At 33.8% G+C, this 17,286-nt stretch overlaps 1 protein-coding gene across 1 annotated transcript; it reads right to left on the bottom strand.

Moving 5' to 3' along the window:
* Positions 1–6,598: 6,598 nt before the first annotated feature.
* Positions 6,599–14,520, bottom strand: LOC132607229 (TMV resistance protein N-like). Its single transcript, XM_060321103.1, has 5 exons — positions 13,875–14,520; positions 11,561–12,647; positions 10,854–11,147; positions 9,687–10,766; positions 6,599–9,590 (listed from the first exon to the last, which is right to left on the bottom strand). Exons 1-5 carry the CDS (start codon positions 14,360–14,362, stop codon positions 8,856–8,858), a joined length of 3,684 nt encoding a protein of 1,227 aa, XP_060177086.1. The 5' UTR covers positions 14,363–14,520; the 3' UTR covers positions 6,599–8,855.
* Positions 14,521–17,286: the final 2,766 nt, after the last annotated feature.

Here is a 17,286-nt window from a genome sequence, read left to right as displayed (position 1 = left end):
GTTGAAAAAGATCCTGAAGGTTACGCTGAAGCTATTGATGATGAAATGCATTCTATCATGTCAAATAATACATGAATTTTATCAGATCTTCCTCCTGGGTGTAAACCTATTGGTTGTAGATGGATTTTTAGGAAGAAATTAAATCTGATGGTACTATAGATAAGTACAAAGCTCTCTTGGTAGCAAAAGGTTTTACTCAAATGAAAGATATTGATTATTTTGATACCTTTGCACCTGTAGCTCGGATGACATCTATTCGGCTCTTGATTGCTTTACCAGCAATTCATAATATGATAATTCATCAAATGAATGGCAAGACTGCGTTTTTGAATGGAGATCTAGATGAAGAAGTTTACATGAAACAACCGGAGGGGTTTATCATTTCTTGTCAGGAACATAAAGTTTGTAAGCTTCTTAAATCTCTGTATGGATTAAAACAAGCTCCAAAGCAATGGCATGAGAAATTTAAAAAGGCCATGATTTCTAATGGCAATTCAATTAATGGTGGCGATACATGCATATTCAGTAAAATTCAAGAAAATTCTGGAGTTATACTCTGTCTCTATGTGGATGACATGTTGATCTTTGGAACTGAGTTAAAGAAACAAAATCATTTCTTGCTTCTCATTTTGAAATGAAGGATCTTGGAGAAGCTGATGTAATTTTGGGCATTAAAATTGTGAGATCAGCTAATAGTTTGACTCTTACTCAACAACAACAACAACAACAACAACAACCCAGTGAAATCCCATATCTTGGGGTTTGGGGAGGGTAGTTTGACTCTTACTCAAGCAAGTTATATTGAGAAAGTTCTGAAGAGGTTTGTCATTTTGATGACAAGCCTGCTCCTACACCATTTGATCCTAGCATCAAACTAGTGCGAAATTCTGGTGACGTTCTTGATCAATTGACGTATTCTTAGCTTGTCGGGAGCCTTATGTATGCCATGCATTGTACCAAGCCAGATATTGGTTATGTAGTAGGAACCTTGAGCAAATTTACTAGTAACCCCGGAGTTGAACATTGGAATGCCTTAATTCGTGTTTTAAGGTATCTAAAGGGCACGATTAATGTTGACCTACATTATTCTACTTTCCGGCAGTTCTTGAAGGCTATAGTGATGCTGCTTGGAATTCTGAACCGAATGACTCTAAATCTATTATTGCTTGGATTTTCACTTTGGCTGGAGCAGCAATATCTTGGAAATCAAACAAACAGACATGTATTACTCACTCAACCATGGAGTCAGAATTTATAGCTATGTCTTCTGCTGGAGAAGAAGCTGACTGGATTCGAAGTATGCTCATAGATATTTCTCTGTGGAGTAAGCCAGTGCCACCTTTAACTATCTACTGTGATAATAAAGCTGCTATTTTTCGGGCTTCAAGTGATTGTTACAACGGCAAATCGAGGCAAGTTCGTCTGAAACACAATCACGTGAGAAGACTATTGGAGGATGGCATAATATCGCTTCAATATGTGAAGTCCATATTTAATCTAGCAGATCCTTTGTCTAAAGGGTTAGGCAAAGAGTTAGTAATGGAAACTTGTAAAGGGATGGGAATAAAGCCTGTTGTAAATTAATGATACTTTATGGTAACCCTACCTAATGATGTAATCTTAGGTTCAAAGGGAAAAACAAGTAAAGTTACAATTGTGGTGCACATCAATAAAGTTTTTATTTCTTCAAAGAGTGAGTAAATGTGCATAGGTTTGAGATTATATTTTCTTAATAAGTCTATAAACCGGTCTCGGTTGGAGTGTGTAGGGATCCTTCTTGATAGATTGTCGACACTTTGCTGTAAAGGAGGATGAGATTAAATTCTCGTAATGAATTCATAGACTATTTGGTCAGAGTATGCAAAGTTACTCTTGATGAATTCATCGCGCTAAGTGCGAAGTGGAGGCCGCTTCAATAAGATTTTTAACAGGGAAATCTTAAAACACTTAGTTTAAAGGATTCAGGACACATGGCCGTAACGTGTCAAAAGATTACGATTTTCATCGAAACATAGTAATGTGCGTGAAAATTTTTCTACTTCATTAAATGAATTGCTTAGTTCAAGATTCGTTCACTAAGTAGTCAATGATTTAGAAAGTATTCACTAGCTAATGGTTCAAGCCCAAAGACACCATTATTGATGCATATTACTAGATTAATGTCTCAAAAATATTTTCAAAATTTCTTGAAACAAGTGGGGGATTGTTAAGATTAATGTTTCAATTAATTTTGAAACACTTCATCTGATAAAAGTTTTTTTTCAAACTAAATGAATGTGAATTTGAAGATACATTCTTCATTTAGTATTTTACATTTTAGGTTCTTGAAAGTTACATGTATTTTAAGAAAAATTCATGAACCTATTTTAAATTCTAATTAATGAAAACTTTTATGTTATGTAATTTTTATCCTATAAATAGTGTTTCATTCTTTTGAAAGAGGCAAGCACTTCAAGAAAACAATTTCCCTTAAAAACTTCAGAGAGACATTGATCAAAAGGTGAAATCACCAATTCAAGAATAGAAGAGTGACTTTCTTGAATGCTGCTTGTTGTGGCTTAGTTGAATCCCGAAGATAGAGTTGTTATCTATTCTTCCGTTTGCTCGTGAAAAGACTCCAACTATCTTTAAGAAATATCTTAACATGCCTCTAAGCCAAATAAGTTTATTTTGGATTTCTTATACTATTATCATCCTTGTTCTAACAGGGGTCAAAGTCAATTTCTCAGTTAATTGAAATTGTATAAAAGAGAGTATCAACAAAATATAATTGGCAACAATAAATAACTGGATAAACACAATTGAATCTCATCTTGAACAAGAAAAAAATCAAAAGATAATGTCATAGGACAGATGTTTTCTTGGAGAGGGACTAACAAAGCACCATGATTGATGATTGACAATGTTTTTCTAATTTTTATTGTATTTTTTATCTGTTCAATTCCTAGTTGCCTTTCAGATACCACACATGTTAAAAATATTGTCCGTCAAAAAGGAAAAATTCATGTTTCCACTAAAATAACAAAAATATTTAATGGTCTTCAGGTATACCAGACAAACTTAAGTGGGTCAGTGGGATTCTGAAAGCTACTGAACTTTTTCAGGTAAGTGGCTTATGCTTGTTGAACAACTTTGCGGGCTACGAGAAAAGTGAGCCCACAAATCTTTGTTCCATATGGGCTTCACCGTGTGTGTCTCCATCTACAAACTTTTATGATTTCAAAACAGACCATTTGGTTGGTATTAGTTTCATTTATTATTCTGAAACTTAATTTGGAGTTTACTCGTGTCACTGATTTGAGATGATCAATTCAGTTGAATCAATTTCATTTTTGCAATTTACTAAGATTTGGATCCCCATCTGTACTTTCTTTTGTTTCTTTTAATCAAACATGAATAAGTTTTCAAGTTGTGATGGAATATGAATAAGATTTTTTCATCCTTAATTAGAGGTTCTGGATTCGAGCCCAGAATATGAGAAAAAATCTTGATGGGAAGCACTTCCCTATTGTCACAGGCCTTACACGACCCGAATCCGAATTAGTTGAGGCCTCAATACGAGTATCAAGACACCGGGTGGGAAATAAAAAGAAAAGGTTCCATTTAAGGGACAAAGATGTGCAATTTGAAGTGAAGAAATAACATTTCTTGGGGATGGGAGATGGTAGAAATTGGAAATTCGGATCACGAAAATTAAACTCACACATTTTATATGATAGATTAACGGTGGAGGCGGATTCAGAATTTCAAGTCTATGAGTTCTGAATATAACGTTTATGGATCCTAAAGTGCATTCCATGTACATATTTAATAAATATATATATATATATATATAAAGCTGGGATTTAGGCCCGCTGATGTGACACGTCTAAAAGATCAAGAAAGCTATTTATCTTTTTCCTCATTTTTTTTGCCTTTTCTTTTCATTTTTTCCCTGCTAAAATTCTGTTAATCTCAAAAGGAAAAGCCACACCGGTTTGTAACAATTAAAATAACGACACATTTATTATTGTAAAGAGGGAGACATTCATGAATCGGTGTAATTCTTCCATTTAAGAAGTTCAATAGCCACCTTAACACCGTTCAAATTCCTGTACTTTGCTTCTTTTTTCCACTCCTCTTATTCCTTCCATTTTTCATCGGTAATCCCCTTCTCTTCCTCTTCTCTTTTTATACAAATGATGATGTGAAATTGTGAATTTATCCTTACTACTTATCTGATAATTGTTGAAGTTTATATTAAATTTTTTTGATCAATAGGATACATTTTTTTTATTTTCCCAGTTCTGTGTTGTGGCTACCCTACGTACAAAGAATGCATTCGCATTTTTTATTTTCTACGATCAGTTAGATTTGTAGGATAAAGCAAAATATGAAGTAATTGTTAAATTATTAAACTATTAATATTTTATGCATATCATAAGTGAAGTAAATATAGAATAAAAAAGATCAGCAGCGGAATGAAAGTTCATTAATTTTATTTGAATGGATTAAAACTGTTTCGTTAATAATTACAAGTCTTATGTTTTTACAGTTTTCTAATGCTCTGTTCTTAGTTTTAAGAGCTTTTCTTAACCTAATGTACTCCCTCTGGTCCATTTTAGTTATTGCGATTCTTTTTACACGTCTTTTAAAAAATAATAAAAAAGTTTTTTTGACTATTATAATCTTATTTACTTTAGTCATTCATAATATTAATCTCTCTTCAACAACTCTGGCCCATTTTAGTTATCGATCATGCTTATTACAAATAACCAATAAAATATAGTCATTTTAGAATATAAGATTACTACCTCCTGTACATTTTAGTTATTGTATTTTTCTTTTACACGTCCCTTTAAAAATAATAAAAAGGCTTCTTGACTATTACAACCTTATTTACTTTAATCGTTCATCATATTAATCTCTCTTCGATAACTCCGGAGGGAGTAATCAAATACTCCCTCAAGTATATCTTGATTTTCTAAAATGATATTATTTCTACCAGTTATTGTTTCGTAAGCATGATAACTATAATGGACCGGATAAAGTAATAAGTAAAAACTACTTAGAAACCAGGAGCATAAAAATTTATGTTGTCATTTTTGTTATCATTTTATCTCTTTGTATAATTACGGCATGTTACCAATATGAAATAAATGAAAATGGAGTTTCAATAATGTGTTCTTGAAAGGAACTTATTTTGTTCCATCTGAATACAAAAGAGTTATTCCATTTTACGTAAGAAATCATTTTAGTGATCTTAGTCTCATGTTAACACTCTTCCATGTATGTACCAGCAGCAAACTAGGCAAAAATTTTGAATGCCTCAAAGTATATAGTAGTAATATATAAGTTTTCTTAAACTTGGCACATTAATTATTCAGATTCTTCATTTTGAATGTCAGCAGTATCGTATTTTGTTATATTTTTTTCTCTGGATAAGTATTTTACATATATTTTCATTTTTCATAAATAGAAATTTGTTTCATTGAGAAATATTGCAAAATATTCACTTTAACGTCACATAATTTTTCTTCCACGTGATTTTTCTTCTACCAATTGAATTAAATAGTTCCGATTACAGAAAAGGAGTATGATGAGTATCAATTACTATATTTTTGTGAAAAGTTCAAATAAAGGAGGTACATGAACTTTGAAAGAAATTAAAGAAGAAATGTATTAATCTTAGCTAAGAATTTTCTTGCCGAACAAATTGATGCTAAACTTCATGATATCGATCTTTGTCGACGTATCTTTAATTTTATCAGATAAGTAATTGTGACTTATTAGATGATAATCCTTTTAATATCTTAGGAATTTAATAAAGTTAGATTTGGTTATTTTGTTTCTTTGTAACCTATAAATAAAATGGTAATTTAGGTTCTATTGACCGAAACTTTAAATTATTACTTTTTTTATAAAATTTGTAAGGTTTATAATTGTGACTATCAGATAAAAAATATTTTAAAAGCTCTAAACTAAATTAATTTTTAAATAGGTGGTATTCAAATTTTTGGATTTCTTTAGATATGTGACAATGCCGAATCTTCTCATTTATGTTTGAAAATATTGTCACTAATATCTTTACTTTTTACAAGAAACATCTGTTAAGTTATTTTTATTATATAATCGAATATGCTTAATGAGGTCATTCACAACAACGCGAAGCGCGAAAAAATTACCTATTTTCTCAATAAATATACATAGTTTGAACCAAACTTATTGGGTTCTGTACCCGTACTTCTCATATTAGCTCTGCCCCTATTTGAGGGTACGAAAGAGAAAATGGGAAATAGGATACTGAAAGACAGATTCACACATTTTGTGTAATAAACTTTAGAGTTTGCATTGGGCCTTTGTGTGAATAGACTTCATAATCCCTAGCTTAAATAGCAAAACTAGTTCATTCATATTTGGTCCCTCCTAAAACAATATACTAGTATAATTTTCTGCTCATTAACATTTACTGGCAAGTGTAACTTACTTTGGGAAGTAACTAACAATGTACAGCTACACGTGTCTGCTCATTAACTAAGTATAACTATACACCAACTCTAATATAAATCTGTGACTTGGGAAAAGCGCCAGAAGAATTTTTCATAACCAGAAACACTCCTGAAATTCAAAATGTTTGATTCCAAATCTTTGACTATATGTTCATCCTACATTGGAGCAATGCACCACTATGAATACCAGTCATCTGAAGTATAGGCATCAGATTTAGAGAGAGAGAGAATCATCACCAAAATGGCATGTTTAGTAAACATTTCCAGACATTGTTTGTAACTTCGGGGGAGGATAGAGTCCGGAATCAAAATAACCCAAAAAAAAAGGGTATGAACCAAAATATCCAGGAAAAAAGAGGTACAAAAGTACCTTTAACGCATGAAAATCATGCGTTAAAGGCATGTCTTATTTTTTTTTTCTTTCATTCTTTCTTCCTTCCTTTCTTTCACACCTTTTTACATACTTTAGCCATAGATTAATCATGCTTTGATACTCCAAAACTTAAATATTTTATATAGAACCCTATTTATTTTTGTGCGATTAATAAGGTAGGCTCAACACATCGAGGATACACAAAACTTCGGATTGTCGTTTTAGTGGTTGAAAAGTGCTCGAAATCCATTTTTATTTGAAGACTTGTTGTCATTAGCTTTAAGTTATTTATGTTTTAGGGTTTCACGTTATTTTTATATTAATGCATAACTTTATTTTTAGTGATTATAACTTTATTCTTATAATCAATTAACAAAATATCAATTCATGATCAATTATTTATGTGTATTTTTTTTTGCGTTATACCCTTCAACCCCCAACTAATTGGAGTCCGCAACTTAAATAACCCAAAAAGTGAATTTGGTTACCAAAATAACCCATTAAAAAACCTTTTGCGCACTAATTTATTTGTAAGTTGGTGAAATTTTAAATGGTCATAACTTTGCGCTAGGATGTCCATTTGATGCGATTTTTTTTTTTGATTTTGGGTATTTTTTCGAGATCTATGCGTCTAAACTGCCGCAAGGCTGTTTGCCCGCCCCAAATTTTCCAAAAACGTCCGTTGTCCCATTCAATTTCAATTTTCCCCCAAATTCATGCGCAATTTTCATTTATTTCTTTTTTAAATCTAATGGTGAAAAATATATTTCAATTCCATAATCCCGTGATAATGATGTTTTCAATGTCAATTTCAAGGTTCCAAATTCAATTTAAGAAAACAAGTTAGATAGCATTAGTGAACATAGAAAATAATAAAAAGTGTCTACATTGTTACTTTAACCAACTTGGCTTGGTGGTAAAGCCTTTGGCTTTTGACTTTTTTTTTATCTCATCCACCGGGGATCAAACCTCGACGGGAGCGTTGAGAAGATATTATTAGTAAAAAAACGAACTAATTTATTTAACGATTAACATGTGATAATCAAGAAATTAACATGGGAAAAACAATTTCAGAAATAAATATATTAACAATGAAATAATTAACAAATATTAACAATGCCATAATAACAAATAATTAACGGAGATCCATGGAGGTGTCATATTTGTAAATACTAAATTATTCATTATTCTTGAAATTAACAAAAAAAAAATTCTCTAATTAGAACTTACTTAACTAGGATAAGTTATGGAGGATTTAATTAGTTATTTTGAATAATCCATGATATTGTATTGTTGATTATAATTTACTTAACTCATGTAGTTAAAGTAATAACGAACAAAAAATTATGTTAACTAACTAATCCTTCGTCAAAAAATTATGTTAACTAACTAATCCTTCGTCAAAAAATTATGTTAACTAACTAATCCTTTTTAGAAATTCTGTTAATGTTAGCTTATCGTTTGTTATTCAGGATTTAGTTTATCGTTCGTTATTTGAAATTTAGTTTATTATTCGTTATTCGAGATTTAGCTTATTGTTCGTTATTCGTTAATGGATTATTTTGGTACCCAAACCCACATTTGAAGTTATTTAAGTTGTGAACTCCAATTAGTTGGGCGTTGAAGGGTATAACGCAAAAAAAAAAAAAAAAAAAATTACACAGAAATAATTGATTATGAATTAATATTTTTTTAATTGATTATGGATTATTAATTTGTTAATTTTTTATTTATTGTTAATTTATTTATTTGTGAAATTGTCAAAATAAAATTACGCATTAATATAAAAATAACACGAAACCCTAAAACATAAATAACTTAAAGCTAATGACAACAAGTCTTCAAACAAAAATGGACTTCGAGCACTTTTCAACCACTAAAACGACAATCCGAAGTTTTGTGTATCCTCGATGTGTTGAGCCTACCTTATTAATCGCACAAAAATAAATAGGGTTCTATATAAAATATTTAAGTTTTGGAGTATCAAAGCATGATTAATCTATGGCTAAAGTATGTAAAAAAGTGTGAAAGAAAGGAAGGAAGAAAGAATGAAGGAAAAAAAAAAAAGGACATGCCTTTAACGCATGAAAATCATGCGTTAAAAGAACGCGTCCGTCTCCATTAAGTCCTTTAACGCATGAAGCATGATTTTCATGCGTTAAAGGTACTTCTGTACCTTTTTTTTTCCTGGGATATTTTGGTTCATACCCCTTTTTTGGGGTTATTTTGGTTCCGGACCCGACTACAACGTTAGACCCAAAATCTTGCCAGTAGACCAGACGTACTCCCCACTCTTTTGCAACCCTCGAATCAATAGAAGCCTCAAACAGGCGATACAAGTTTGGATCACAATGTCTCATCACAGTATGCTGCCAGTGCGTCCGTAATGTATGGGCAATGCACAAACAGCAACAATAAGTGCGTGACACTGTGCCCACTTTACATCTTGTCTCCACTACCTTGAGTTTCTCTGAACTATTTTCGCAAATCAACTTGGTGTTGACAAAACAATAGTCATGATTCCCAGATAAGCTCCAATCAGGACAGTACACACCATCTCCCATGTAAGTGCTGCAGCATACAACAAACCCAAGGAAGTGATCATTCCACCAATTTTTGGGCAAATGAAGCGAGATTTTTTCCAATGTGCTATGGTACGTGAACCACTTGGGAATTACACGTTCTGGATAGACGACTGACCAAGCAGGCATTCCATCATGATAACCAGCCTGCAACATACCATGAAGATCAGTTTCGATTTCAATAACTTGAGTGCATTTGTGCGCGCACCCTGTAACATTTTAGAGAGAGAGAGTGAGAGAGACCTGTTTGCGTTTGACAAACATAATGAGAATCTTGACCAACGTATTATGAGAATCTTGTTGGCAGTTTTCGTCCATCAGTGAACTGTTATTGCCCTCGTCTGAATAAAGTTGTTCGTAACTAGAGTTTGTAAATGAGATCAAATACAACTGTGAGTATCGAAACATACTGGCACAATCTTGGGCTAGAAAATCATCAACATACAGTTCCCGAAGACTTGAAGGAAGTCTGGGAAGTTCCTTAAGCTCCTCACAGTATGTTATGTTGAGATATTTTAATTTCTCAGAAAGACAGATGTTCTTTAAAGAAACAAACTTGTTTCTGCTCAAATTTAGTTCAGATAAAGAAGGAAACATACTAAAATGACTAACATCTTCGTCAAGTAGATTGCAACCACTGAGATCTAATTTTTTCAATTGCCACAAGCGGTATTCCTGGGGAAACTTCAAATTCAGAGCAGATGGACATTTAGTCTTGCGTCCCTTTTTCAAAGATAGGACAGTAAGCTTATTTAAGTGGAGGATAGAATCTGGTAGTTGCAAAATGGCAGTATCATCAACATAGAGTTCCTCTAGCTTTACCAGAATTCCAATCTTACTTGGCAGGGTCTTAAGTCTTGAGCAGCCAGTGAGAATCAGAACTTTTAGTTCCCTCAAATGACAAACATTGGCTGGGAGATCGACAAGTTCCTCACAGAAACTCAAATCAAGTATGCTAACTTTAGAAAGATGGCCAATTGATGAGCTTAGCTCCCGTATTGCAGTGCATGCTAAACGGAGGTCTAAGAGAGAATCCATATTCTCTGAAAGTTCTGGAACTTCTTTTAATTTCAGACAGCCAGAGAGGTTGAAACTTTCAAGAGATTCCGTCTGAATGCTGCTTGGAAGGAATTCAAGACTTTTGCAGTTTTCCAAATTCAGCAAAGTCAACTTCCGGAGATATGCAGTTGATGAATGGATTTCTTCCAAGCTTACACATTGTTTTAGCATCAACCTCTGTAAATTCGGGGTCCCAGAAAGATCAGGGGTTCGCCGTAAATTCTTGGACCAACTTAGGTTGATGGTTGTCAAGCTATCAAATACCTGTTTAAAACAACATAAATATTTGAATAAGCTCTTGACCTTTTTTCACATGGCTAAATTTAGTATGATATTCATGATGAATTTTACCTTCAACCCCTTCCACAGTTCAACTATAGAACTTGAAACCATGTTGAGCCCGACAAGCTTTCTAGGTTGAAAATTTTCTGGCAAAGATTCAAAATGGTAGTATGACCAATCAAGCCACTGCAAGCTATTAGGGAGGCAGTCAATAGGGTGAGCAATAGGGTCATGATATCGAATCTCATCCCCTTTGACTATGAGTATCCTTAGGCAATTCATTTTTCTGAAAGCTTTGCTCCTATTGCAAACAAGTGATTCCAATTCAAATGGAACCATTATGCCGTCAATTGCTTCTGTGCCCTAAAAGGATAAAGAGAAAGTCTGTAAAACCTGATATTGACCTCAATAGGAAGTAGAGCACATATTCGAAGAACTTATTCAGAAAAACAAAATGTATAACTGTCAGAATTGTTTTCGTACCAACTGAGTTATTGAGCAAACAGTTCCATTTTCTGCATTCTCTCTTTAAACATTATACTTCCTTCAAGTGAAGAAAACATCATAATTTGGTGAACGTGTAAACATTAAGAGCGGTTATTGAAGAAACAAGGTTCTCTTTTTATAGAAGCTGAATTATTGAGAACCTGCACAACAACTACAATTTCCTAGATGCCAAGAGAACTGTTCAAACTCCAACGTATGTTATGCGATTGAATAACTAGTACATATCAAAAAGACAGGACTAAATTTCTCAGTCACTATTACCAACATACCGTATTTTCTGTAAAGACATCACATACGTCCTCATAGAGCCACAGTCTACTGTACCTTCCTGGAATATCAGGGTAAACCTGGCGTACCACCTGCCGACCCATCTCCTGTATCAAATCATGCATCTCAATGATTCCTCGTGAAACATATAGAAGTGATTTTTGAGCAAGGACACTTATCCCAATCTTAGAGTGGAAACGGCAACCGTCTAGGATTCTTATCACTTCATCTTCCTTTTTCCCTCTAAAGAAACACGCAATATCTAGAAACAGATTTTTCTCTTTCGGGCTCAACCCATCAAGACTTATTCTGAGTTGCTTAACAATTTCTTCTTCTGCAGTGTCTTTTAATCTGTCTAATGCACTTATCCACTCACCCATATTCCTTCCATAAAGAAAAGAACCCAAGACCTTAAGAGCTAAAGGAAGACCTTTAGCATAATGCAGTACCTGGGATGAGAGTTCTTCAAACTTTTTCTCGGGACTCACTTTCTGAAAAGCATGCCGGCTGAAGAGTTGAAGAGCTTCCCTGTCAGACAACAAACGGACTGCGTACAAGTGGTTGTGCTTATTGAGCAAATGCTTGTCTCTAGTTGTTGTAATGATTCTACTGCCACTACCAAGGCAATTACCATTTCCAATTAAGTTTTCTACTTGGTCTCCATTATCCACATCATCAAGGACTATTAGAACCTTTTTAAAGTGAAGCCTAGCCTTTATCATGTTGATTCCTTCATAAACACTCCCTATATTTAGAGAATTTAGCTTCAAGATATGTGAAAGAAGTGTCTTTTGCAAGTATTCCAACCCATGCTTCTTTGAAACTTCCCTAATATTTGCAAGAAAACAAGACCCTTCAAATTGACCAGACAGCGTGTCAAAAATCTCTCTTGCGATAGTTGTCTTCCCTATCCCGCCCATCCCCCATATCCCCACAGAACAAACACCTCCAAAACCCACATTCAACAATGACTTTACTTCAGCCAAACGAGATTCCACTCCCACAAGATTCATCGTGACAGCTGAAAGTGAACGGTCCAAGCTATTAAAAATATGGTTTACCATTAGCTCTATGCATTCTGATTCATTCCTGTGGTTGGTAAGAAAAGTTCAAACTTTTAAACACTAAAGGGGAAAAAAAAAAACTTGAGCCCAGAGAGATGCAAGGAATTCTACGGGGTTCCTGTAATATAAAGCAAATGCGGTCCTCGAGCCTTAAAAATTATAAGTACCAGACAGATAGAGCATCCATTTATGCATATATGTCACAAAGGAATATTACTAAATCTATCCCTATCTTCTTCTGGGAGTGTAACTCTTGGAAAGGTTTTAAAGCAAGAGATTCAATGTATTCAGAAATATAACTTCTCACAATAGTTACAACTTAGTTATATCTCACTCTGGACACAATTTTCAGTTCTGGATCAGTAGACCTATCTTATATACATGCATTCTGACTTTATATTCTATGAGACATTTTCATTGCAGTAAATGAAATCTTGATTCTCAGCTACCACTGCAATTAGTTAAATTGAGCATGTGCATACTGAATATTTTAAGAGTGTGTTTGGTATGGAGGAAAACATTTTTCAGAAAATATTTTTCAATTTTCCCATGCTTGGTTTGTCAAAATGTTTTGCAAAACATTTTCTCTAGGAAAACAAGTTCCCTAAAAATGAGGAATATGACTTCCCTAATCAAAATACGGAAAATAAGTTATACAAGTGACATTTCAAGTTCATTGTCTCCTCCCCACCCATCCAACACCCCAACCCTTGACCATCCCACCCCTACCACCCCCAAACCAGGGGCGGAGCCAGTAAGGGGCAAGGGCGTTCATCCGAACCTCCTTCCGCGAAAAATTGAAAACTCTCTGATGATCTTTTCTATAGGTAGAACTATGTGAGCGATCTAAACTAATCTACCCCTCTCTACGAAATCAGAAAACTTTCTCAAGAAAGGTGTCTCAGTAACAGCTGAATGTGCTAAACTTGTGATATTTGAGTAGATGTTGACTTTATTTCTTTATATCTTTGAACCCCCACATCCCACCCCCACCCCCACTCACCACCACAACCACCACCCAATAGTATTTTGCTAGAAAACGTATAAACACTCTTGGAAAAATATTTTGGTGGTTACTACTTAACAAACACTAGAAAATAAGTAAGAAATCCACTTGTTTTTGGAGAAAACATATTCTAGGAAAATATCTTCCATGAAAAACATTTTCCTTCATACCAAATACACCCTAAATAGAAACACAAACAACAACCAGAAAAGAAAAATTAAAGAGAGTCTTTTTTGTTCTACTAACCCATTGGCTGTATTACGTACATCCCATCCTGCTATACTTGCTGCTTGAGTAACAACCTTTCTCCATATTTTCACCTTCTCCAAATCAGTTCCTTTTAGATGTGCCTCGTGCTTGGCAAAAGCTTCACCAAAGCTAATTCTTTGATTCCTTACATCTGATGGATCAACATCATAGAAGACTGGAATTGGAATTTGTCCCTTCTTTTGAACACATTCCATGATCTTGACTAGTTCTTCTAAGCACCAAGTGGATGAAGCATAGTTTTTAGAGAAAATAATAATGGCAATTCTTGATTGCTCAATGGCTTTTGAAAGTTCAGGTGAGATGGATTTTCCTCTGTCAAGTTCATTGTCATCCTTGAATGCATAAATTCCTTTGAATTTAAGAAATGTGTAAAGATGGGAAACGAAGTTCTTACGTGTATCTTCACCTCTGAAACTCAAGAAAACATCATATTTCCATTTTCGGGTCTCTGTGATGGAAGCCATGGTGAATTTTGAGCTTAGTAATCAGCTAAAAACAATAGAAATGGCCTGTAGAAACTCAGATTTACAGAGACAATGAGATGGATTGGGTCCATGGGACCTTTGTAGGATGGACTTGATGAGTCAACTCCGACCTCTCTAGTCTCCCTATCTTCGAGAAAATGACATAGATGGTCCCTTACCTACGAGAGTGGGTTCAAAATAGTCCCTCAACTATGCACTTAACGGGTTTTGATCGTTTAATTTTGCCACAAGTTAGTAAAAATAGTCCCTTAACTATAAGGGTTGGTTAAAGATAGTCCCTTCAGTATGCACTTAACAGTTTTGGTCCTTTAAGTTTGCCAAAAGTTAATACTTTTATCTCAGACAAAATATTCATCGAACTCTATATTTGACGAGAACTATGAAAAAAAATTAGCGAGAACTCACATTTAGAGGTACACGTTATTAAAGAAAAGGCCAAATATCTCAGAACTAAACTGACGGACATCAATCGGTTATAGGGAAAAACCTACAGATTTGATAATATCAGAAAATAGTATCTCAGAACACAAAGATCGACGAGCTCTGTCGATTAAAACCGAAAGAGTCTATCGGCTAAGTAAAATACACTAGACTCGTTTTTACTGAAAATTCGGTATAAAAATAAATACTTTCATTGTAGTGATTCTTTTTTAAAAATAAATAAATTGTTTCCTCACATTTTTCCTCGAAAATAACCGCAGACGTCCGTTGGTTTTCGTAAAAAACAATAAAAATTAAAAAAAATAGTGTCCCTCAATTTTATCCATCGGTTTCCGTCCATCGTTTTTTCGCTTGTTTTTAGTAGTGACAATTTTTGTTGTTTCTGCTATTTATAATTTATTTCTAAAGTCTGGTGTATTTTACTTAGCCGATGGACTCCCTCGGTTTTAATCAACAGAGTCCGTCGGTCTTTGTGTTTCGAAATACTATTTTCTGACATTATCAAGTCTGTTGGTTTTTCCCTATAACCGACTAACGATCATCGGTTTTGTCCCGAGGTATTTGGCCTTTTCTTTAGTAATGTGTACCTTTAAATGTGAGTTCTCGCTAATTTTTTTCATTTTTTTCATAATTCTCGTCAAATCTAATAAATAAAGTTTGATGAATATTTTGTCGGAGACTATTAAATGATACTTTTGGTGAACTTGAAGGACAAAAACTGTTAAGTGCATACTTAAGGGACTATTTTTAACCAACACTCATAGTTAAGGAACCATTTTTGTTAACTTGTGGCAATCTTAAAGGACCAAAATCGTTAAGTGCATAATTAAGGGACTATTTTGAACCTACTCTCATAATTGAGGTACCATTTATGTCCTTTTCTCCTTTCTCTTTTCTTTATTCAAACCAATAAAAAAAAGGCCAAAGGGTCAAAGTTACCCTCCAAATATGATTTATAGTTTAAATTTGTTCTCCGTCAAAGTTTGGGATCAAATTTGTCCTCTCTATTAGGATACTTGGTATATTTGCCCTTTTTTGAATGGAAGTGTGACTTAGACTCCACAACATAAAATAATTAGCCACGCAGGCTCCACCTAGACTATCAAGGGATTGGTTTAAGAGAAAAGGAAGAACTCTAATTCGCCTTTCAGATCTCTCTTTGTTCCCTCTCTTTTCTAAAATAAAAAGGGACTAGGGTTGTATTATTTTATATGATGAGTAAACGGGTCACGGGCCATGGGTTAAAATAATTGGGATTGATAGTTTACGTGAAGCCTACGTGGCTAATTATTTTGTATTGTGGAGTCTAAGTCACACTTCCATCCAAAAAAGAGCAAATATACCAAGTATCCTAACGAGGAGGGCAAATTTGATCCCAAACTTTGATGGAGGGCAAATTTAAAATATAAACCATACTTGGAGGGTAAATTTGACCCTTTGCCCTAAAAAAAATCCCTTCGTTTTAATTTATTTGTGTGGTTTTGACTTGACACGAAATTTAAGAAAGTAAAAAACTATTGAATGTTGTGATCTTAAACTAAAGATATATAGAATGTACCAAAATGCTCTTTAATGTTGTGTTATTAAAGGATTGGAATTAAAGAGTTGTCCAAAAAGAAAGATACATATTTTTTATCTTTAATGTTGTGTTATTAAAGGATTGGAATTAAAGAGTTGTCCAAAAAGAAAGATACATATTTTTTAGTAAAGTAAGAAAAACAAATTGGAATGAGTAGAGTACTAAAATCCCTCAAAAAAGAGTGCAAAAACAGAGAGTTCTCTTTTAACAACGACATGCACAACATAATCTCATAAATGAGGTCTGGGAAGAGTAAGATGTACACAAACCTTATCTCTATTTTTGTGGGGCAAAACGGTTATTTTTTAAAGACCCTTGACTCAAAAGAGAGGAAATTAAAGAAAAGAAATGAAATAAAATAAAAGGAAAATAAAGGAAAAGGTATCCAACGCAAACACCAAATATGACATCAAAAGAACAAGATATAAAGCAAAAGCACAATAGATAGTGATACACAGAGAGTTTTCTTTCAATTTTTCATTTATTCTTGTTCTTATCATTAGGGATAGTTTGGTTCGATAAGGTGAGATATGGCAAAATTAAGTTTGAGATTAGATTTATTTTTTGTTTGGTTAAAAGTATAACTAATTCCAGAATAAATTTAAGTGTAAGGAAGTGAAATAAATTCATCAAGGATTATACTTCGAGAACTATAATCCGGGATACTTTGTCCGAGAATCTAACGACCATAAGTAATTAACGCGCTTTGTATCCACATAGGGGAAATAGCTACAGTGCACCCTAACGTTTGGCCGGATTATTTATAACACACTCAACCTTTACCTGGTCATATTTTTGTGTATTTTAGACACCATTATCAGGTAATGTGGCATGGAACGTGAGAACACGACCGAGGAACGCTTGATAAGTATATTGAACTGAC

Source organism: Lycium barbarum, chromosome 8 (assembly GCF_019175385.1).
Source record: "Lycium barbarum isolate Lr01 chromosome 8, ASM1917538v2, whole genome shotgun sequence".
Classification (NCBI taxonomy): domain Eukaryota; kingdom Viridiplantae; phylum Streptophyta; class Magnoliopsida; order Solanales; family Solanaceae; genus Lycium; species Lycium barbarum.
Note: the sequence above shows the minus strand (reverse complement) of the source record. Positions and strands in the feature narration are given on the sequence as shown.

Excerpts from the sequence above, each read along its gene's own strand:
- LOC132607229 (XM_060321103.1), bottom strand. The coding sequence starts at position 14,362 with ATGGCTTCCATCACAGAGACCCGAAAATGGAAATATGATGTTTTCTTG. Across the intron at positions 11,148-11,560 it reads ATGTCTTTACAGAAAATACG|GGCACAGAAGCAATTGACGG; the intron begins GTATGTTGGTAA and ends TTATCCTTTTAG. Across the intron at positions 10,767-10,853 it reads AACTGTGGAAGGGGTTGAAG|GTATTTGATAGCTTGACAAC; the intron begins GTAAAATTCATC and ends TGTTTTAAACAG.